The 22,684-nt window shown below is 39.7% G+C and overlaps 1 protein-coding gene across 7 annotated transcripts in view; it reads right to left on the reverse strand.

Moving 5' to 3' along the window:
• Positions 1-22,684, reverse strand: part of SYNE1 (spectrin repeat containing nuclear envelope protein 1) — a gene marked incomplete at its 5' end in the record, with an annotated part of 457,248 nt that overhangs the window by 172,593 nt on the left and 261,971 nt on the right. For 6 of the 7 annotated variants that reach the window (XM_082668958.1, XM_082668957.1, XM_082668956.1 and 3 more), the window contains 13 exons: positions 5,076-5,219; positions 6,507-6,689; positions 7,015-7,137; positions 7,806-7,991; positions 11,968-12,105; positions 12,842-13,024; positions 13,628-13,780; positions 16,102-16,257; positions 16,719-16,884; positions 18,465-18,724; positions 19,653-19,871; positions 20,540-20,684; positions 20,874-21,211. In XM_082668958.1, the coding sequence (XP_082525084.1) occupies positions 5,076-5,219; positions 6,507-6,689; positions 7,015-7,137; positions 7,806-7,991; positions 11,968-12,105; positions 12,842-13,024; positions 13,628-13,780; positions 16,102-16,257; positions 16,719-16,884; positions 18,465-18,724; positions 19,653-19,871; positions 20,540-20,684; positions 20,874-21,211 (2,394 nt within the window). Of the gene's footprint in view, positions 1-5,075; positions 5,220-6,506; positions 6,690-7,014; positions 7,138-7,805; positions 7,992-11,967; positions 12,106-12,841; positions 13,025-13,627; positions 13,781-16,101; positions 16,258-16,718; positions 16,885-18,464; positions 18,725-19,652; positions 19,872-20,539; positions 20,685-20,873; positions 21,212-22,684 lie in introns of those variants that run through there. The other variant, XM_082668960.1, reaches the window with a different exon arrangement.

The following is a 22,684-nucleotide window of genomic DNA, read 5'->3' on the forward strand; positions in this document are numbered from 1 at the left end:
CACAGCAGCATCCGAAGGAAACAGAACTAGTAGCGTTCATCTTCCTCCGGGGCTGGCCAATGAAATCTCAGGGCTGCGCCAGACGGAGCGGCGGGGAGGCAGGATGTGGACGGTGCGAGCGCGGAGCCTGCCTGCCGCGCTCCCCGAGCCAGACCACAGCGCGGCGGGGCCGGAAGGGGTGCTGCGGCGCGCGCGGCGGCAGAGACAACGCCAGGCGGCCGGGGGATTCTAATCCCGAGAGGCGCTCCGGGCCGCATCGGAATTTATGGGAAGTTAAGCCCTGGCAACTTTCTTGAAAATGCCTAAGGAATCTAAAACTGCCAGATGGTTCATGCCAGGCAAATTAGGTCATGTGATGACTAACACTGCCAAAAACGCAATGCTCAGCTCTTACCCTCCGGAATATGTCAAACAGAGCAGTCATTTGTGACAGACGCATCACAAAGTAAACTGCTCCTAATTCCTGTGACCCGGGGAGTTGCTTTTTTGCAGATAAGGTGAATATCACTTAGGAAACCCTTATTTTTTTATGCAGATTACACCCCAAATAAAATTTTGTACATTCAGGAAATTTTCCCTCATGTATGCCATCATGCCTCCAATGTTTCTGATGCCTCAAACTAGGGCTTTGAACTTGAAGTTTGGTTCAATTTTAATGGCTTTTAATTTTTTTTCTTGTTGAAAAAAAATTGTTTTGAGAGATAGAAGTTTTAAAACTTTTACAAAGAGCTAATTGACAATATATTCTCAACAGCACATAGCTCTTAAAAAATCTAATATATTAAAATCCTAGAAGAATAATCTAAAATGGTAACTCTAAAATGTTAAATTTATACTTTCTTGCTTAAAAGATGCATACATAAGTTAAAAAATGAAGATTTAAACATTCATTCTTTTTTATTACATTCATGTAAAACATTAACCCTAAAAGTACAAAACCACTAGTTTTTTCTATTCCTTTTATTTGGCTCCTTCACCTGAAAAGCTGTCATTTAGCATTTGTACGGAACACGTTTTGTGAGGTTTTTTGTGTGTGTGTGGTACGCAGGCCTCTCACTGTTGTGGCCTCTCCCGTTGTGGAGCACAGGCTCCGGACGCGCAGGCTCAGCGGCCATGGCTCACGGGCCCAGCCGCTCCGCGGCATGTGGGATCTTCCCGGACCGGGGCACGAACCCGTGTCCCCTGCATCGGCAGGCGGACTCCCAACCACTGCACCACAAGGGAAGCCCTTTGTAAGTCTTTAAAACGATAATGTGTGTATACACACTCAAACTAGAGCTTTGAACCTGAAGTTCAGAAACAAACAAAATGACAAGAGCAAAATGATACATGCATGTATATGTACATGTGTATGTGTATATGTACACACATACCATTTTGCTATTGTTGTCATTTTGTTTCTCCCCTCCCAACCAAAGCTGACTGGGTGGGTGGAAGGGAAAGCAGTCCAGCAGAACTCAGCCAGCATCCTGTCTTCTTTCTAGTACAGAAGTACAGGAATTTTTTAAGCAAGGATTTAAAAAGTAGAAATCATGGGTTTCCCTGGTGGCGCAGTGGTTGAGAGTCCGCCTGCTAATGCAGGGGACATGGGTTCGTGCCCAGGTCCGGGAAGATCCCACATGCCGCGGAGCGGCTGGGCCCGTGAGCCATGGCCGCTGGGCCTGCGCGTCTGGAGCCTGTGCTCCGCAATGGGAGAGGCCACAACAGTGAGAGGCCCGCGTACCACAAAAAAAAAAAAAAAAGTAGAAATCATCAGTTCTTTACTTTTCACTGTTACAGATACTTACTTAGTTAAACCTAATAGGATTTTTATAATAGTGATTAAATAGCTATTTACCACATCTGGTCTAGTGCCTAACACATGAGTACTCTATAATAATTGGTAAACGTGTACACATGGAAGTCATCTACCAGCGCACCGGACTCCTTGAATTCTATGTTTTCATAGGACAAATCACTAAGCCTCCTTACCATGGCTTGCCCTATCTGGTAGATTTGAAGCCTCTGTGTGAAGTGGAGTTAGTCTTAGGCCTCCCATCCTTTGTGCCTACGTGGATGGTCACGGCCCCTACTGCAGTACCCTGCCCAGCACGCTGACAGCAAACGCCCATTTCCTAAATCGATGTTCTCAAGTTATTGTATATAAAACTCATCTAGGGGACTTCCCTGGCAGTCCAGTGGTTAAGACTTCGTGCTTCCAATGCAGGGGACGCAGGTTCAATCCCTGGTCGGGGAACTAAGATCCCACATGTTGCTCGGCATAGCCAAAAAATTTAAAAATAAATAAAACACTAGTAGCAATATTTTAAAAACAAACTCATCTGAGTTGTTTGTTAGAAATGCAATACTGGTCTAGGTTTCAAAAGTTTTCGATTTACTAGGCTTATGAGAATCTGCATTTCATGGTTAGTTCATGTGATCCCCTTGGAGAAACATCTCTCGATAACTTTCTTCTGTAAGAATAAACCTGCCTATATCCCATGAACTTTGTGGCTTAGTGGTCAAATTTGCTAAATCAAAATGGAGCACTAAGGGGGTTAATGTGTTCCCCAGTCTCAGGAAGCATACGTATTTTTAGTTTTTACTGAGTATTTCTGAAATTGATTACAAAGGATGAGTGTACAGGTGGGAATTTCAGGTACAGGAGCAGGCCTTCTGCGTCATGTGGAAAGCGAAGAGCTCTGAGTATTCTCTCCTATCATTTAAAAGTGACAGGATAAGGTTTTTTCAAATTAAATGCAACATTTGAAAAATTACAAGAAAAAAATGCAAATTCCTTAGAAATGAACAATGAGTTTAAGTTATCCATATGGAAACTAGCCTCACCTCAAGATTAAATTCCATTAAAAGCAGACAGAAAATACAGGAAAAAACATTCTTCCAAAATTCTATGTTATGAATCAGGCTTTCCCCATGCAGCACTTTCCTTCCTGTGTTTGTTTTACACATACAATGAGCCTTACACAGGACTACTTCATTTTAAATATGAAAATGGAGGGCTTCCCTGGTGGCGCAGTGGTTGAGAGTCCGCCTGTCGATGCAGGGGATACGGGTTCGTGCCCCAGTCCGGGAACATCCCACGTGCCGCAGAGCGGCTGGGCCCGTGAGCCATGGCCGCTGAGCCTGCGCGTCCGGAGCCTGTGCTCCGCAACGGGAGAGGCCACAACAGTGAGAGGCCCGCGTACCGCAAAAAAAAAAAAAAAAAAAGAACAAAAAAGAAAATGGAATCTAAATCACATGACGAAACTAACACATCTACACTAATGTTTAGAAATGGGAGGAGAAAATGTGACGAAATGAACAGATCACTGGACAGCAGCCAGAGGACAGTCTACTGCTGAGTCTGCTGAGAGCCGGCTCTGTAACGATCTTGGGCAAGTCGTTTATTCTCCTGGACCATCATTCTTTTCTTTTATGTGTGATCTTAGTTCCCTGTCCAGGGATCGAACCCATGCCCCCTGCAGTGGAACCTCGGTCTTAACCACTGAACCGCCAGGGAAGTCCCCAAAGGTAGTAGATTAGAATCTGGTTTCTATCAGTTACTAGATCTGGAAGATCTGGAGGTCATTCTAAAAAATCCGTTTTTGTTTTCTCATCGGTAACATGGAGATGACACACACAAAAAAATTCTTACCTCACAGGGTTGTTGTAAAAGATACTCTAAAATCTTTGTGAATTGTTTTAAAAAACATAAAACAAACAAAAAAGCAACCACAGCAGCAATGATAATTATTGTTATTCCAGATAGATTTTTAAAAACATATTTTCTGTGCTGTGACTGAAAAGTTGTTACAACAAAATTCTGGGTCTTACAAAATGGGATTAAAAGTAGTTTCAAAATAAATTTGTATTATACAGTCTAATGTATGACATATAAACAGTGTTTCAAATAGTTGCGAAACATCTTTTCATTTAACTGCTTTAGTGGCAGAAGAGAAATGAATAGTTAACACAGATGATTATCTACGGTGTAGAAGTAAATGTAGGTGGGGTATTTATTTACATTACTTGTAAAGCATATGCAAATGTTAAGTGTTGGAGGCACTCACTGGCTGTGACAAGAAACTAGAGAACTGCATTTGGAAAGGGGGGAAGTAAGGTTTCCCAACCTTACACCTGACACTAACACAACATTGTTAATCAACTATGCTCCAATATAAAATAAAAATTTAAAAAAAAAGCGACCGTTGAATCTTTTGGGAATCTTACTATGCTATTTGGTTTGGAAAAACTGTTGTTCTTATGACAACGAAGTTAAAATAGAGCAGACGGAAGGAAACACTGAATGTCTGTCCTTGGCACAGAGAAATAAGACACACCCCACCCCACTCCCCAGTCACCTTCCAAAATTCATGATGCTGGGAGCCAGCCCCCAAGGAAAGAGTAAATGTGATCTATATAGGGTTTGACGGGTCAGGAGAGGAAATTCACTGCTAACTGTCAAGGAGCTGGAACACTCAAGCTCCTTGTATGATCTCTGAGACCAGGTCTGCACAAGGGGTGTCCAAGTCCTAAGGTCATAATGATTCCAAAGGTACAAAGAAGGAGGTGCATTTGAAAATGGGGAAGATGCTAACAGGCATAATCTGGAAACCCACAAAACAAACAACATGAGGCATTCTCTGATTCTGGTAAAAGCAGGTGAAGTGACCTATATGTGAAAGAGCAAATGATTTTCTTTTTAACAAGAAATACCCCTTCTTTTAAAAGAGGACCATCAAAGCAGCAAGGCTTTGAGCACTGCTGTTCCTTGCAGTTTGTAAAGACAGGGAGTACAGTGTGTTTTGGTGTATGAACTGTGAGAATTCTGCAGGAGGCAGTCGGTGGGTCGTGCTGGAGATACGTCATGAATGCCGGGTCAAGAGGTTTTGGAATCAAGGGGAAGACTCATGCTACTGGGTCTTGGAAAGTATCAGCAGAAATAGCCCTCAAAATGTAAAGAGAGTCAAAGAGCCTCTCCAAGAACCCAACACATTATGCCCTGGACAGGGAAGACCTTTCTCTTTCGTCCGCTGGAAACCAATCACATATCCTCACCAAGCCAGTGTCCTGCCCTTGAACTCGGCTCGTCATACCTCGTGCCGGGAAATCTGGGCTTGCAGCTCCTGGATGTCGCTGGTGGCCACAGGCTTATCCTCAATCTCTCTGTGAGCTCCTTCTATGAGCTCCTGGAGGTGCTGCATTTCTTGCTCGTATTGTTCATATTGCACCACAGCCTCCTTTGAAAGAAAAAAAAAAAAAAGACAATTATCTGTCTATGTCAATAACTGTGTAAGTGCTTCTGTGCTGCTATGTGTCAAACTCTGGTGCTAACTCCTATTTACCCATGTGTCAAGGGAACAAAGAAATGATGGGGAAAATTCCTAGATGATATTTCAGAGCCTTCTCTCTGAAACATTTTGGCAAGATTATTGATGGTCTGAAAATAGTTAAGTGGCTAGATCCTCTTTCTCCTCCGTATTGTCCTAAAGACAGCAATGTCATGGTCTAGAACATGGTAGAAAGCAGTACGAAAAACATGATTACTTCATTTTTCCATCAAAGAAATACTAAATATATATGTAAGGCACTCAGCTAAGTGCTGGAATAGGGGATATAAAAATGAATGAAGCATGGGGGGCTTCCCTGGTGGCGCAGTGGTTGAGAGTCTGCCTGCCGATGCAGGGGACACGGGTTCGTGCCCCGGTCCGGGAAGATCCCACATGCCGCAGAGCGGCTGGGCCCATGAGCCATGGCTGCTAAGCCTGCGCGTCCGGAGCCTGTGCTCCGCAACGGGAGAGGCCACAGCAGTGAGAGGCCCGCGTACCGCAAAAAAAAAAAAAAAAAAAAAAGAATGAAGCATGACTTCTACCCTCAGAACTTTACTGTCTAAAAAATTACAAGATAATGTAAGTAGAGTTGACCAAATAGACCATTAGTGGTTTAATGAGAGAACATGTATACAATTTTTGGATAAAGTAGGTGAAATATTAGTTGAAAGTAGATAAGAGATAAATAGTGTCATTTCTTCCCAGTAAATAACTGTTCTCTTATTAGGGGAAAAGACTAAGAGTTATAGTTGGATGTCCTTCTCAGGCAATAAAATGTATCAATAAGCTGAAATATAAAAAAAGAAAAAAAATTCTGTAATATACCCTAGCAGTAAAGTCTTATTACAAAGTTCTAGATGATTTTCAGATGAATAATGAGATAAAAATCTGATTGAATACAAAAATTAACCTTCATTAAGTTGTTCTTTATAAAAAAAATAATTGCTAAAAGATAGCTTTCACCAAAGGATATTTTTAATAGAGCTTTCCCCAGGCTTTTGTGGATGATCCAAATGATAGCATCTCATGTCCTTATTTTATATAACCACAACAAGCTGTCTGAGTTAACACTCTGGATGTGTTTTGATGGTTGAGCCCACGCAAATGCTAAGAAAAGCAGCCCATGACTCATCTGGTGCTGCTCTGTGGGTGGCGTGGGGACCGCCTGCAGACACCGGCTGGCCCCGCTGCACGTGCCTGCATGATGTTGCACTGCTGGATGGCTGTGTGCTGGAGCCGGCTGGCCCCCTCCTGCAGGCGCAGAGCTGCGTGGCACAGCGGCAAGCTGGTGACAACGTCCTCGGGGATCCGGAGCGCGCTCTGGCTCCTCTGCACCGCATGGACTTTTGGCTTGAGTGACTCCATCTCAGAGAGCAAACGCTGAAAGTGCCAGTTCATATTTTATGTTTTAAAATTTTATACCTTATACAAATTTGATAATTTATTTATTTACATAAAATATACATTTTCCATTTAAAATGTATATTCTGAAATATTTTATGTTTTAATGGTTTATTTCATAAGCAAGAGACATTTACTAAATTACAGCTCTGTCCCAAGTTATAAAAATTTTCCCAGGTATTTTTTTAAATCATGCATACAGTGCTCAGACTAAAACAGAGTTTAGAAATTACTTTTCCTAACTATCCTTTCTTTTTCAAAAATATAGCTCCCTACCCATTTCCCCTGAATTATTTTTGCTTGCCTGTCGGTGAGAGAGTTGCTCCTTGAGACTAAGACGTCCAACTTCTGGAGAAGTCAGTGCTGTCTGGGCTTGCTCCAAAGCAACTTGTAAGTTTCTGAGCTCTGTTTCAAATTTTTTCATATCCTGCAGAGTAAGAGCGATGTTAATGTCGATGTATAAGCACTTGAAGTCCAAAGTCATAGGTGGAGAATAGCATCATGTAACCAGGCAGGACCCTATAAGGCCTTCTGGGGCAAACCCCCTCCCCAATACCCTCTGCTTGAGCTCCTCTCTGAAGTACCCAGATAACAGTATCTCATGCACATTTCCTGAGCTGTTTAACGGAGCTGAAAAGCCCCCACCAGATAGAAGATGTTAATTACTTGATGACTGGGGGCTCACAGCCCCAGGCCTCCTGGAGCTTAAGGACTGATACTGTTAAGCCCTGTGACATCTCCCTGTTACCTCAACCAGTCAGAGAACTGTGCACAAGCTGATCACATGCTGTGAAGCCCCTCTCCCTCTCCCGGACTTAAAAATGCTTTGCTGAAACCCTGCAAAGGGTTTGGGGTTTTGTGGGGCATGAGCCACCCGTCTCCTTGCATGGCCCAAATCTTTCTCTGCTCCAAACTCCGATGTTTAGGTGTTGTTTGGCGTCACTGTGAGTCAGACACACGACCATAACCATCACAGTCAAGAAGGCTCATCAGAGGTAAGCACTCTACGTTTGATATACAACCACGATTGTTTTTTTAATGATAGACTTTTCCATTTAAATTACTTTTTTTTTAAAGAAAACATTTATGTTTTACCTTGGCAGCATCGTGGAGATTCTGCAAATGAATTCTGATCATCTGCCGCAGCCCCTCAGTCTCCCGTCCCAGGTCTGCTACTTGCTGAGACATTTTTTCCGTGTGGTATACGCTATTGAGGTACTGTAATTTCTCAGTCATCACTTCCAGATTGTTGTAAATCTCTTCAGATTCTTCTAGCATGGTCTAGAGTGAATTATCAATGTTCACGACATTGACAAGTAGGCAGAGAGGTATGGGTAATCAATACGGTGTGGTTTAAAGACCATCAGACTGGGGAGGGAGTAAGGAGACGTAATTCACATTTTCCATGCACATTGTGTAGGTCGTGTGTCTTACTGTGTTTAACCTTCACAGCCCTGTGCCTGCTCCCCACTTCCTGTTACCCCCTTTTCAAAAAGAAATCAAATTTCAGGAGCTGTAAACAATTTGTTGAGGCCACCTGTGTTGGACCATAAGGCTACTGCTGCAACTGCCACCCCAAGCGGCTCCCTGGTGAGGGTCAGGACGTGAGTACTGCCAACAGTGGTGATGCTCTGACGCATTGGGTATCTTCATCAGGTCACTGGCCCCCCTTCTCTCATATTCAAACTAAAGCGATGCTTTTCAGGTCTCATATTCTGTATCTAAGACCTAAGCATATATGGATCTAAGGAACGAAAATAAGACAAGAGCATCACAAACACTTGCTTTAAGTGAGACCAAGGGGTAGAAACAACTTGGCATAAAACAAAGCCCTTGTCATTCAAGATAGTATCATCTCTGGGGACTAATAACAACACCACAAACACTTGCTTTAAGTGAGACAAAGGGGTAGAAACAACTTGGCATAAAACAAAGCCCTTGTCATTCAAGATAGTATCATCTCTGGGGACGAATAACAACATCAACAGAATAAGAAGCATGTAATATGCATTTTATAAGCAGAGTGAAAGAAGAAAGGGTTAAGGATGCCAGAAATGAGATGTGCTACTGCTTGCAGGAGGGTTGAGAGAAGGCTTCCTGGGAGAGTCACATTTGAGCTGAGTCAGAAGAAGGTTTGTATTGACAGATGGGGAGGGAAAGGAAAGACACTTTATGCTGAGGGGACAGAATAATAAGCAAAGGCACACAGGCGAGTGAGCACAAAATGTGCAGTTCCTGGGATGTGTGATGTGTAAAGAGGCGAAATGAGAGATGGGACATTCCTCTCAGGCAATAGATTCTTATTTTAAAAAATAAAGTACATCTTTTTTCTCACAATAAATGTCAAATACATATATTATATAACATATTATATATTATATAACATATTATGTATTATATATATTATAAAGCTTAGAAAATACTGAAAAATAAAGAAGATAGAATAGTCCATAATCCCATATCCCAGAGATAACTTTAAGCAATAACTGCTGTTCAGTTTGGGTATAATTTTAGGTAATTGAGATCATAACATACCTACAATTTTCCATCTTTTTCACCTGATATTAGAACACATGCATTTTCTCTCGCTGTGTTGTTTTTGGATAAAGTCAGGCACGGGAGAACTCCCCAGAACGGTGTGTGACAGGCTGAGTTTCCTCCTGAATGTCTGTGTGAGGTCACCACCAATACCTGACATCTGTCCTCCTGTGTCCCTCAACGCACTCAACCCACTGAACTGCCCAAGTCAAAAACACCTGGGGGGCTTCCCTGGTGGCGCAGTGATTGAGAGTCCGCCTGCCGATGCAGGGGACACGGGTTCGTGCCCTGGTCCGGGAAGATCCCACATGCCGCGGAGCGGCTGGGCCCGTGAGCCATGGCCGCTGAGCCTGCGCGTCCGGAGCCTGTGCTCCGCAACGGGAGAGGCCACAACAATGAGAGGCCCGCGTACCGCAAAAACAAAACAACAACAAAAAAAAACAACACCTGGGAACCATGCTTGGATCCTCCCTCTCTTTCAGCCATACCCAACAGCCTCCAAGTCCGGAGTTCTTGCTGCGTAATACCCCTTGATTTTTGTCCTCTCTCAGCCTCCAAAGAGAGGCCTTGTCATTGTCTACTGGAATGCTGAAACCACCTTCTAGTTGTCACACCTTCATCCATCTGTTTTCCACAGGCTTCTACGTCATCTTTCTTAAACTGTAAGTCTGAGCTTGTCACTTGCCTGCAGAACATCTGTCCAAGGCTTAGAGTGACTTCAGGAGAAAGAGGCCAAGTTCTTAACAGGCTTCCATGATCTGTCTTTGTCTTCTCCTTCTTTCCAGCTCTCTGCAGACCTCCTCGCCAGCGCACCAGCTAGAGCACCCCTCACTCCTACTGCCGGGATTTCAACATGCGGTTTGGCCTAAAACTCCACGACAAGTAGGCTGCGTGTCTTTCAGGATTCAGCTCAGAATCACCTTTTCCTTCCTTAATCTTCTCACATCCTGGGCAGTCTGGGTTGGGTACCCTCCCATGAGTTCCTTCAGCATCTTGGGCTCTCAATCCCTGCACTTATCACACTGCATTGTAATTGTCTAGATCTGTCTTTCTATCTCCTTTCTCCCTTTAATTATCAACTCCCGGGGGCAGAGGCAGGGAATATCCTTTGTGTTTCAAATGCCTAACAAAATTCCTAGCTTTGGAAAGCACTCTATAAATGATTATTGAATACATAAATGAATGAGAGCTGGAGCTATTTAAAAAAAAACAAAACAAAACAAAACAAAAAACTACCTTCTTGGTCATTTTAAAGACTACATTATAGTTTATGAAATCCAAAAATTTATTCAGAAAACTCTGACATTTAAGTTTTCTTTAAAATTCCAGTACAGTCATTAATACTCATATAAAATATTTCCTACATTTCAGATTACAGAGTAGTAATGTTCTTTTGATCGTGATACATTTCCTATTGTTTTTCAAAGAGCTTTAACCAAGTTACCAGCAGTTACCAGCAGTGTTTGATAGCTCTCACTTCTTTAAATATGAACTTTTAAAAATACTGTTAACTTGATAATTAAAATGCTCTCTCTCTTTTAAATTTGCATTTCTAGATTTCTAATGAATATTTTTTCATTGTTTACAACAAATTGTAACTTAATTCTTGTCTGTTAATGTATAATGCATAACGTCAGGCAGAACAACTCTGTAGTTGTTTAAGAAAGATTTCTTGGGAGGAGTGTGCAGGATTGATTAGAGAAGAAAGATAAATACAGGGAAACCAATTAGGAACCTGTTAAAGCATTCCAAGAAGGAGAAAATGAGGCTTTGATCTAGAACCCTGTCAACTGAAATTGGAAAAGGGGATGCATTTAAAAGACATGAATATACATAAATCAGAATAAAAGAGAGAAAATCTAAAATACTTGAGGATACTCATGTAACTTAAATAAAGACCATTTTGTATTTGACTGCAAGATAACTGGCTATTAGATATCTGTATCTAATTCAAGCCTAAATTATAAAGGGATGAAATAATTTCCTGGATGATACGGTCGAGAGAAAACTTCAGAGGAAATGAAGTAATGCGGCCCCCATGTGGTGTGGACTCATTCCCAGCTGACCCCTACTTCCTGCGGGAGGTCAGCCCACTGTGACCAGGCAGAAGGGCTGGAAGGAAGAGGCATGAGATTGAGGCTCTGACTGAGGACCCATGTGCCAGGGACTGTGCTTGATGACGGCACATATGTTAAACCATTTGATCTTCATGATAACTCTGCAGTACGAATATCATTTACATCTCCATCTTACTGATAAGATTGAATTCTGAGAGGCAAAGTAGTTTCCTCCAAATTACACAGCTCTAAATGTCAGAACTTGGTTACCCCGTCAGTCTGAGTCTGGAGGCTATAATCTTTCACCTGTCCCTACAGCTCTTCCTGGGGAAGAATTTCCCACCATATTCCTGCATACAATTATTTCAAAGAAGCTGCAAAAAAAAAGAGTCCTATCTGGATGATTATTTTTGGTCTTGGGAAATGGAAAGTCTAGGGGAGACAGAGGAGGATATTTATTTATATATATGGTCTTATGAAATCTCATGGGTAGCTACTTTCTTTCAATCCCCTGGACAAGTTGTTAGGGCTACCTTACCTTTCTTTTCTCCTGGCACCTGAAATAATTTTACATCATGGTCCTCTAAATTTTCTGTCAGCCTAGCCAGTTAAATCAAAGCACTCTCTTAGTTACTCTTTGAAAACTATTTTCCCGAAGTTACCTGATGTGAAATGTATTGTTCCCGAAGCTGGCTTGCAGAATTCCATGCAACCTTTCCATGTACTGAGACTTTAGCTTTCTCAATCCACTTCAGAATTGTCTCCAGCATTTCATTGTATTCTTCTAAATGGGATGCTGCCTGAAAAATCATTAACATTCAGATAACAAATGTAAACTCTGCTTCGTGAGCTAGAAATCAGTCTTCGGTCTCTCTTTGGACACAATAATCCTAGGAACTGATCATTATGATATCTGTGATATCTAAAGGTATCATGAAAAATTACTTCCTTGTTGAACATCTATTAAGGACTTCTCAGTGACTTTAGGATAAAGTCCAAGTTCTTACTATGCCTGAATAATCTTTTAAAAAATTCTCCATTCTTATCTCTTATTCCTCTACCTAGCTCTTCTCTCTCCCTCCTTTCCTACTCTACCCTCACTGAGTAAGGAGGTGGTAGGTGGGGATTATAGGTTTCAATATTATAATTTATTGGTTGCAAATTCTGATTTAACTCATCCCTGATTACAGAAAGAAACATAATCTATTGGCAAAAGTTCAGTCTATGCTCAACAATTATGATGATGTGTGACCTGAACCAATTAAGTAAAGGCAAACATACATACATATATATTTACTTATTTATAAAAGTCCATTTATAGGAACACCTTTGTCAATAAATTTATTATATGGTTTGATATAAAAGAAAGTCAGGTTTACGTGTCAATTTTAGGAACACAGGCATGGTATGAAATAAGCTACATTTAACTTACTCTCATCACTGTCCATATTATCTTTTCACTTATTTTTAAAAGCAAAAAATAGAAAATTGAATTTTGGCTTTAGAGAATGTTGATTACCGGCTGGGAAAACATACCTGGCTGAGCTTAGAGAGCCGGTTATTGGCCTGTCTAATGGCCTGCTGGTGAAGTTCAGTCAGTTTTCCAATCTTCTTGGCCAGTGGTTTACCCAGTTGGCCATTGTGTTCTGAGAATTTTTGTACTGCTTCATCTAGGTCCATTAATTTTAAGTTACAGACATCTAATTCCTTTCCTAGCACCTGGATGGTCATCAAAAGGAAAGAACGTTAGACTATAGATGATAAATTTCTCCAGATTTTCCAGAATCAGAAGGATTATATTTTAAATGATTTTTGTAAAAGCCAAATATATAAGAATAATTCAACTATGATCGGTTCATTTCTGTTTCTTCAGTTGAAAAGGCAGAGCAGGATGTTTTGTAACCCTGGTGTTTATTTCCTACGAGGCTGAGAGAGCTAAAATATTCCTTCTGTCCCACCCAGAAAGGATTACCTTTACTCATTGGCAAAATGAGAACAGGGATTTAACTACCAAGAACATCCTTCATTTTGAAATTTATATACTTGTAATCCTAAACCATCATTTAGTCCTTTGACACTACATATGCATGTATATTTATGAATACAGTTTAACTGTGATAATAAATTATACGATATAAGTAGCTCTATATTATTGTATTTACAAAATTTCTTTACTGCCTGCCTTTACTCTCTGGTTTTCATGAAGCCTGCTCATCAAGGAAGCTTTTTTTTTTTTTTCTGTATCTTCAGAATAAACTAATGCACTCAGAATATTTAATTCATTCAATAGCCCCCCTTATATTTCCACTTCTCCTTCCTTACCTTTTGGTCAGTTGTAGCTTGAACTAAATTATCTGTCTTTGCTCTCAGCTTGGTTAGAATAGTTGTGAGATCTTTGGCTATCTTCTGAATTTGCTGGCTGAATTCCTGACTCATGGCCTTGCTCTGTTCAACTTCTTTTATTTTGTCCTGGATCTAAATAATCAATGAGAACAACAAAATCAACCATGGTAAAAATTGGATAATTGATACTAATATATATCTCCATCTTCAGATATTGCCAAGAGGCACTCTAAGTCATCAACACTGCTTTGGCATCGAAGTACCTCAACAAGCCAGCCATGTGCAATTACAAACACTCATGGTTTTCCCTGCAGCCTTACTTCCCACCATTTTACGTATTAACTGCACCTCTTTCTGCTGCTATTTCAGCAAAGGAACAAGCAATGCACGTACAGTGATTCACTCATCAGGTGTTTACAGGAAGCAGTGCAGATAGCTGAGTTTGAACTCTATCTTCTCCACTTACTAACTCTGTGACCCTAAACATACAAACTCTTCTAGGCCTTTTTCTTCATAAAATGGAAGACGATTCCAGATAATTGGAGGCGCACAGATTTGTGTCCATGCACCTTTTCATAAGTAGCTGTTAATGATCTGTTAACTCTTTTTCTAACTTCCAATTACCTCTGTACAGTATGACAAAAAAGCACAGAACATGTCCAATGGAAAGGAAAATGAAAAATCACAGTTAATATTTACAAGTTTCTAATGGCTTTGATTTGATATGATAACATTCATATTTTGCTTATAATAAAATGTTGAAGGGAAGATGGTAAAGAAATATTTTCTTTGTATAAATGAAAGGCCTTAAAAAAATCTCTTTAAGTGATGCAGATGTAATGTATAGCATGGTGACTATAGTTAACAATCTTATACTGCATACTTGAAGGTTGCTAAGAGAGTACTTCTTAAAAGTTTTCATCACAAGAAAAAAAATTTTTATAACTATGTATGGTTTTGAATGCTAACTAGATTTATTGTGCTGATCATTTTGTAATATATAAAAATAGCAAATCAAATCTCCTTAGTAGTGAGGAAATACACCATTAAAAGAGTACTTTTTTCGACTTCATTATTTTGAGTTGAGCGCTAACGTAAATGGAATGCATGTGAATAACTCTATTATAGGGAAATTTATCCAGAGGAAAAAAACCTGAAATTTGAACTTCTTTTTTTAAGGTCTGAACTCGCCAAGTCATCCTTCCCAAAAGACCTTCCAATGTCTAAGAAGAAAAACCAAATAAGTAATACTGTAAAATATTAGTATAAGATTAATATTTTAGTACTTAAAATAAAAAATAATATTTTAGTTTAGGTCAATAGTATGATGCAGTAGAATTAGACTTTGATGAAAATTTTTAAACACTTTGCATCATACACCGGAGAGTCTAAAAGGCACAGCACACTTACCTGAATTTTATAGTTTTACAGTTTCTACAACGCGACACTACTTCCATCTCATGTAGTAGTTTAGAATTATCCTCCCTTTATCTCCTGTAGACCAGTTTTAACTAAACTGCTTTAGTGGCAGGCCACCAGGAAGGTCCTAAAACCCATTATGTTTCCATACAAACGCTACTGAAGCTATTTTCCCTACATGAAAGTGTATGTTCTTTACTAGGAGTTAAGATGGAAATATCCCTCTGATCTCAGTACTATGAATGGCTATGTAGCAATTTGTTAAATTTAAAAAAAAAAAGGTTTGTTTTAAAATTTATACACATTCCTGGCTTCCCTGGTGGTGCAGTGGTTGAGAGTCCCCGTGCCAATGCAGGGGACACGGGTTCGTGCCCCGGTCCGGGAGGATCCCACATGCCGCGGAGCGGCTGGGCCCGTGAGCCATGGCCGCTGAGCCTGCGCGTCCGGAGCCTGTGCTCCGCAACGGGAGAGGCCACAACAGTGAGAAGCCCATGTACAGCAAAAAACAAAAAAACAAAAAAAATTTATACACGTTCCTTTCCTTAGTTATTTGGAAGTTAGACTGATAAGACTTCCTCTAGACACAATACGGGACCCTATAGCATGCATTTGGGGTAGAAACCTCATTCCTGGTTTTACCTTATTTTTTTAACTCTGATTTTCCCTTTTTTCAAATATCTTCACCAACTACATCTTGTTGAACTGAAACAACAAAAGAAGAGTGCCTGGCAGACTCTGGATACTCTATAAATACTTGTTGAATACATGAAATGTATCTTTGTTTCTCTGAGTAATTTCCTTTTGGAAGCAGATAAATTATCTTTAATGTTTGACAGTATTGTTCACATCTAATATCTTCTCATATGCTTCTTGCCTATGAATAAGACCTCTAATTTAATATTATTATTTTATACTGATCTTTTTTTTTTAACTCTGTTTCCATGAAGACAGGATTGTGAAAATCACGAACTCTCATACAAGAGTACTGACCTATAAAAGAGTGGAAAAGTACTCTTTCTTGACCGTAGGTTTACCTGATCATGGATAGTTCCTAGGTCCAAGGCCACTTCAGCTAGCTGAAGGGAGAGTTCAGAAGGTAATATAGTATAAAGACCAAGATACTTGTTCTTCTGTTCTTCAGCCATTTTCTCAATGTTCTGTCGGTGATTTGTGGCTTCTGTTAGGAGAATCTGAAGAAAAGATCAACATAAGAAATTTCGGGGAGCCTGATAAGGAAATTAATTTTTATGGGTACAGAGACAAGGCTATGTATTGTTCCTCAAAATATGATTGTGTGGAATTAGAGAAACCCATTTACAAAAAGCAAAATTTTCTTTAGTCTCAATAAGAAGCATGTCCACTTTATACAGAACAAAAGAAAGCCCAATGAAATAATACTAAAAGTCTTATAGAAAACTTTTAGTTTTCTGTAAGTTACCGGGAAGTTCTCTGCTGAACTTCCTGGTAATTTATCTTGCAGCTTATTAATAATTTCAGTGGCTTTTATAACCTGATGACAAATGTACATAAATGTTTATAAAACATTTCTAAAAATTTTTAATTCAATTATTTCATTGAATATAAACAGATACATTTGATTAAAAGCAGGACAATTTTTTAACATGATGGGTCTAGGGAATGAGTTTTGTACCTTAAGTTCTTCAAGTTGAGCATCTATTTCTATTGTTGGATTCCCCAAATACTCCTTCGTTTCCTGAACCCAAGATTTTACTGAATTGATGTGGGTCTCCACCACTTCTCGCTCCTTCAGCTCCTGCCTTAACACCTTTCTGTTCTTCTTCACGTTCTCCTGTATGCTTTAAATACAATAAAGGGAGAAAGCAGATGTGGATTGAAACGAAAGGAACCCCCCCAATACATGACATCAAATTGTCAAAAACAGACATTAAAAAAGTGAAGCCGCCTATCTTTTCCAAGTAAAGACACTTCCCCCAAACTGCCAGATGATTTTCAGTAACACTTAAGTTTTCTTCAGGTATAACAGGAGAAAATACATCACGTGAAGTGAATGAATTATCCCTGGAAAATTGAGAGCTGACATACTCCCATGCCACTAAACTGCAATTCATTTTCTTGTCGAGAGTAACCTGGAGATTGTTTGATTATTTATTTCCTCTTTGAAAATCTACTCATGGTGCAGAATCATCAGCCTTTAAAGGTAATGTGTAACTGGAATATTTGTGCCTATTAGAAACTAGTCTTTAAATAAAGACTCAAACTTTGGAAATTTTATGATTAATAATGTTCAACATCCAAATTTTAAGTCTTTATTTGAATTGACATAAATTTGGTTAAAAAAATTTAAATACGTGGAGTCAGATTATCCTGAACTCATCTATAGTGAAGGGGTGAATGTAGGATATGTATGAGTAATAGTAGTTAATACAGGAGTTAAATTACATAGTGACGTTTCCTCTCTGGCCCCATAAGTGAATCAGGCTGGTTACATATCATGAAGATTAACTTTCAGGACTTCCCTGGTGATGCAGTGGTTAAGAATCCGCCTGCCAACGCAGGGGACACAGGTTCAAACCCTGGTCCGGGAAGATCCCACGTGCCGCGGAAAAACTAAGCCTGTGCGCCACAACTACTGAGCCCACGCACCGCAACAAGAGAAGCCCTCACACCGCAACGAAGAGTGCCCCCCCCCCCCCGCCTTCCACAACTAGAGAAAACCTGTGTGTAGCAATGAAGAAGCAACACAGCCAAAAATAAATAAATAAATAAATAAAAGATTAACTTTCTCTAAGTTCACTATCAGTAAATGACTATTATTTACCTGGACTTTGGTATCATCCTTGCTCTAATCTATGTGTCATCCAATTTAGCCAATGAGTTATCAAGATTTATCAAAACCAAGTACTCAATAGCTCCCAACTGTTTACCTTTTAAGCGTTATGTCTCATGAATCGCCCCATCACCCAAGACTTCCCCTGAGGTGACATGCTTCCTTGCACGCTTTCTTGTTATTGCCCTGTTTGCAGAGCTCTCCTCCCACCTCACTGGCTGGCTCAAGCCTGCTTAGTCTTTAGCTTAAACACCCTTCTGAAGAGAAGCCCTCCTTGACTCCTCTCCTAGTTTAGTTGCCTCTGCTTTGATTTCCCTTAGTGCCCCTCCCATGCTCCACCTAAAAGGCATCTTTAGTTGTCTACCTCTGCTGCTTGACCGTAACTACCTGAAGGCAGAGATTGCATCTGGTTCATTACTATATTTCTAAATACGACTAGATATGTACTAGATAGCAAGGATGACAGGAACAGAGCCCCACATTTGTAAGGTGGTCGGGGGGAGCACTCCCAGACTCTTAATACCACATTTGTCCCTTTGGGTCATGGCCAAGTTTAGAAGCAGAGAAGGAGAGCAGGTGTATAATTACTTCAGGCACCGGTCCTGCATTGCCGTGATTTCCTGCACAGTGGGTAGCTCTTCTCCAGGGGACAGCTCGGCCCCATCCTGGAGCATGCTCAGTGCTTGCTGCTCCAGCATCCGTAAGCCCGACTGTTGCTGCTCCAGCTCCAGAATGAATGTGTCATGATATTCAAGAAGAGTTAAGAGTTCTGCTTTTGAGGCTTTCTCTGCTGAACTTCCCGGTAATTTATCTTGCAGCTTATTAATCATTTCAGTGGCTTTTTTAACCTGATGACAAATGTACATACTATGAAGTTCAAAGTAAATAAACTGAAAAAAAGAGGGTAATTCCCATAAATGCCAAATCTGACACTAATGCATTGGAGCACGTTAAAGATGATGGTGTCAACTCTAAATCTCAGGAAACTAAAATGTGAACAATCTCCTTAACATGGAAGGAAAGACCACGCTATTATTCTGGGTTTTAAGATTTAATCTCAAAATAACATCAGGGCAGGGACTCCCCTGGCAATCCAATGGTTAAGACTCTGTGCTCCCAATGCAGGGGGCACGGGTTCGATCCCTGGTTAGGGAACTAAGATCCCACATGCTGCATGGCATGGCCAGAAATAAATAAATAAAATATATAATAATAATAGGGCAATCAGACATTTCATAACATAGAAAAAGGTTTTTTTTAAAAATTTTCTTTTACTAAACAGATAAAAGAAAAACTCTTTTCAATATTTACGCTAACATGAATACGTGCCTTTGAGTCATCAAGGAAGATGTGGCTTAAAACTTGAACCCTACTTAAAAGGGAAGATACTAAATTAAACAGGATTTGGAAAATGAGTTAAATTCCTGCTTATTTCATGGCAAAGACAAAGTGTTTTGCACTTTTTCAGGGCCAGGAAAGAAAGTGTCACTAAGAGCCTCACAAATGGGGCAAAATGGGCTTGTCCCCCTTTCAAATGTGATTACTTGGCTTATTTCCTATTAAAATAACTGGACCCAGCCTTGGGACTAAATTGCACATTGCATATGTATTTTATTTCATAATTTGGTTTTCATATCAATGTAAATAGAGATTTTTTTGAAAAGGCTTTTTACTTTCATAAGGCCGATTTGAAAAAAGGAGCAAAATACCACTTTTCAAAATACATTCTCATCAGCAAGGAAACAATACTTTGAGCCCATCAGTAATGGAGATTACCTTATTGTTAAAGCTCTTCCACTCATCCACTGCATCTTCCAGTATCTTCTCCTGGTCCTGGGCCACAGCGCGGAGCCGTGTCCAGCGCTGCCAGACAGCCGTCATCGACCTGCTTATGGTTGCTTTGCTGGTGCCATTTCCGGTTCTTTCCAGTTCTGAAGCTTTACCCTCTAAGGCCACAATTTTCTCATGAAAAGAGTTAACTACTGACACTAAAGCCTGGGTGGGCAGAGGAACAGAGGTTGAGGGGAGAGATGGTTTTTCTCAAAAGCTCTATGGATTTTGGTAAAGCCTAAAATTATCCACAAAAGGAAATGTTCCTACATATGTTTATTTTCCTCTGGTAATTCTTACTTTTACATTTAATTTGTAATTGAGTTAGGCTTGGCTTTTTTAAAAGAGGTAAGGCGGATACTTATTTATTACAAACAAACATTTACATGCTGCTTGAGATGACATTCTCCCATTTTTAAAAACTAGCAAAAATATAAGTGAATGGAATTTGATATTTAAGTATGTCACATTCTACCTTATTTTGCTGTGATATGAGTGAGACTCAGCTATTAATTTTTGAATTTTAATTGAACTAATGTAAGTTACACCAGAAAGTATTTACTGAAATCTATTGTATCACATCTTATCAGAAGCAAATTGCTCTGAATGTGCCTTTTTAAACCTAGCTATGCATTTCTAACGGGAATCCTAAAAAGATGACAGCATTTAATTAAGTTAAAACTGCTAAGAAATGTGGTTAAATGTATCCTTTTTGTGTTTAAAAAGCCGAGGTGGAAATGAAGATTTATTGACTTGTTTCTGGAACTATCATATTGCAAAGACCCATTACAGTTACAATGAAAGAATATTAAAAAAAAAACAACAAAGCTAACCTTGTGTTCTGACAATTTTTCTTCTGCTTCATGACTGGAAGAAGTCTTCAGTAAAGAAAACTCAGACAGTTTCTTCTCTGCATCATTCATCAATTCAATAACCTCTTCCCTTGCCTTCTGGTAATCCTGCCACTGAGCTGCACATCTTGAAAAAATCCAACACACATCAATAAGCAACTTCAAATCACACATCTCTGTGCAGAGCTCTAATGTCAATATGTCTAGTGATACTTAAGAGAAGAGAATGAACGATAATGTATATCATTAATATATTCCTATTTTCCATGTGAAAATCCATTTCACTAGAATATAAAGAACAAAACAAATCCAATACCTCTGCAAGAGATCTAATTGGACGTGTGACTCCTGTATTGTCCCCTGGCTTTTCTCTTCCAGGGAGGCCATTTTCTGTGCTAAGTCCTCTTTTCCACTTGGCTTGATGAGTGGGTCCAGGTTGGCTACTAGGCCTTGGAGCTCCTCCAGATTGCTGTGGAACTGATCCTCTGTACTAAAAAATTCCATGTGGTTTTTGAGACTTTCCTCTGCACTCTCCACATCTAGGCCGTTGCCTGTCAGCTGTAATATTTCGTGAGCGTCGTCAAGCCAGTCATTAGCTGCTTGAAACACTTGATAGTACCTTTGACACTGACTATACATCTGAGTCAAGGTAGCCTGAAAAACATTAATTGCAAACATAATCAACTCTCTTTTGCAATGTGTTTGCCAAAAATAAATTTATGCTTTCCATTTCTTTTCCAGTCTTCAGTCACATGGATGTATGTGTATAAATGAATTGATAAGCTGGTAAATTTTTTTTTGGTGCAATCCATTATTATCCTTTACTTTCCCTTCTGTTCTTCTTGTTATAATTTTATTATTGCAGTTAAAATAAATAAACAAGGTCACAGATGGAATAGAAATTTATGATGGCTCTGAAATGTCCTCTCTTTAAAGAAAAAATATAATGCTTACTAATATGTGGCAGAATGAAAATTCACCAAAGTGAAATAATGACTCATTTAGGTAGGAGTATAATAATACCAGTAGGAATGTAAACTGCTATAGCCACTGTGGAAAACAGCATGGAAGTTCCTCAAGAAATTAACTGCCAATATGATCCAGCAATCTCACTTCTGGGTATTTATCCAAAGAAAACAAAATCATTATCTCGAAGAGATATCTGTACTCTCATGTTCATAGCAGTGTTATTCACAATAATCAAGGTATGGAGACAACCTAAGTGTCCATCCACAGATGAAAGAATTAAAAAAAAATACACACCTTGGAATATTATTCAGCCTTAAAAAAGAAGGAAATCCTGTCATTTCCCAAAACACGGACAAACCTGGAGGATATTACTCTAAGTGAAATAAGCCAGACAGAAAAAGACAAATATCACATGGACTCTAAAAAAAAAAAAAAAAAAGGAAAAGCTGAAATCATAGAAACTTAGAGTAGAAAACTGGTTGCCAGGGGCTGCAGGGTGAACAAAATAGAGAGGTTGGTAAACTGGTGCAAACTTTTTGGGAATTCCTGGTGGTCCAGGGGTTAAGATTCCATGATCTCACTGCTGAGGGCCCAGGTTCAATCCCTGGTCGGGGAACTAAAATCCCACAAGCTGTGCGGTGCAGCCAAAAAAAAAAAAAAAAATGGTGCAAACTTTTAGTTTTAAGTTGAATAAGGTCTGGAGATCTAACGTGTAACATGGTGACTGTAGCTGATAACAGTGTAACGTATACTTGAAATTTGCTTAACAAGCAGAAATTAAATGTTTTCACCAAAAAAAAAAAGAACAGATAAAGATAAATATGTGATGTGATGGATGTGTTAACTTGTTAACTGACTTGAAGAAGGAATTCTTTCACAATGTGTACATATATCAAACCATTACATTGTACACTTTAAATATCTTACCATTTTCTTTGTCAATTATCCCTCAATAAAGCTGGAGGGGAAAAAAGGGAGTGTAATAACACCAAACTTCTAAAACGGCGTTTACCAGACCAAATAGTGATTTCTGGTAGTGAAATAGTAGCCTATAAGTCTTGCATAGAGACTACGATAGAAAAGTTGGAGATTGGAAAGCTGACCCCTGTGCAATGAAGTCCATTCAGATCCAGAAGGAAAGGAAACACTCTAATTGGC

Source organism: Grampus griseus, assembly GCF_964374135.1.
Source record: "Grampus griseus genome assembly, chromosome: 13".
Classification (NCBI taxonomy): domain Eukaryota; kingdom Metazoa; phylum Chordata; class Mammalia; order Artiodactyla; family Delphinidae; genus Grampus; species Grampus griseus.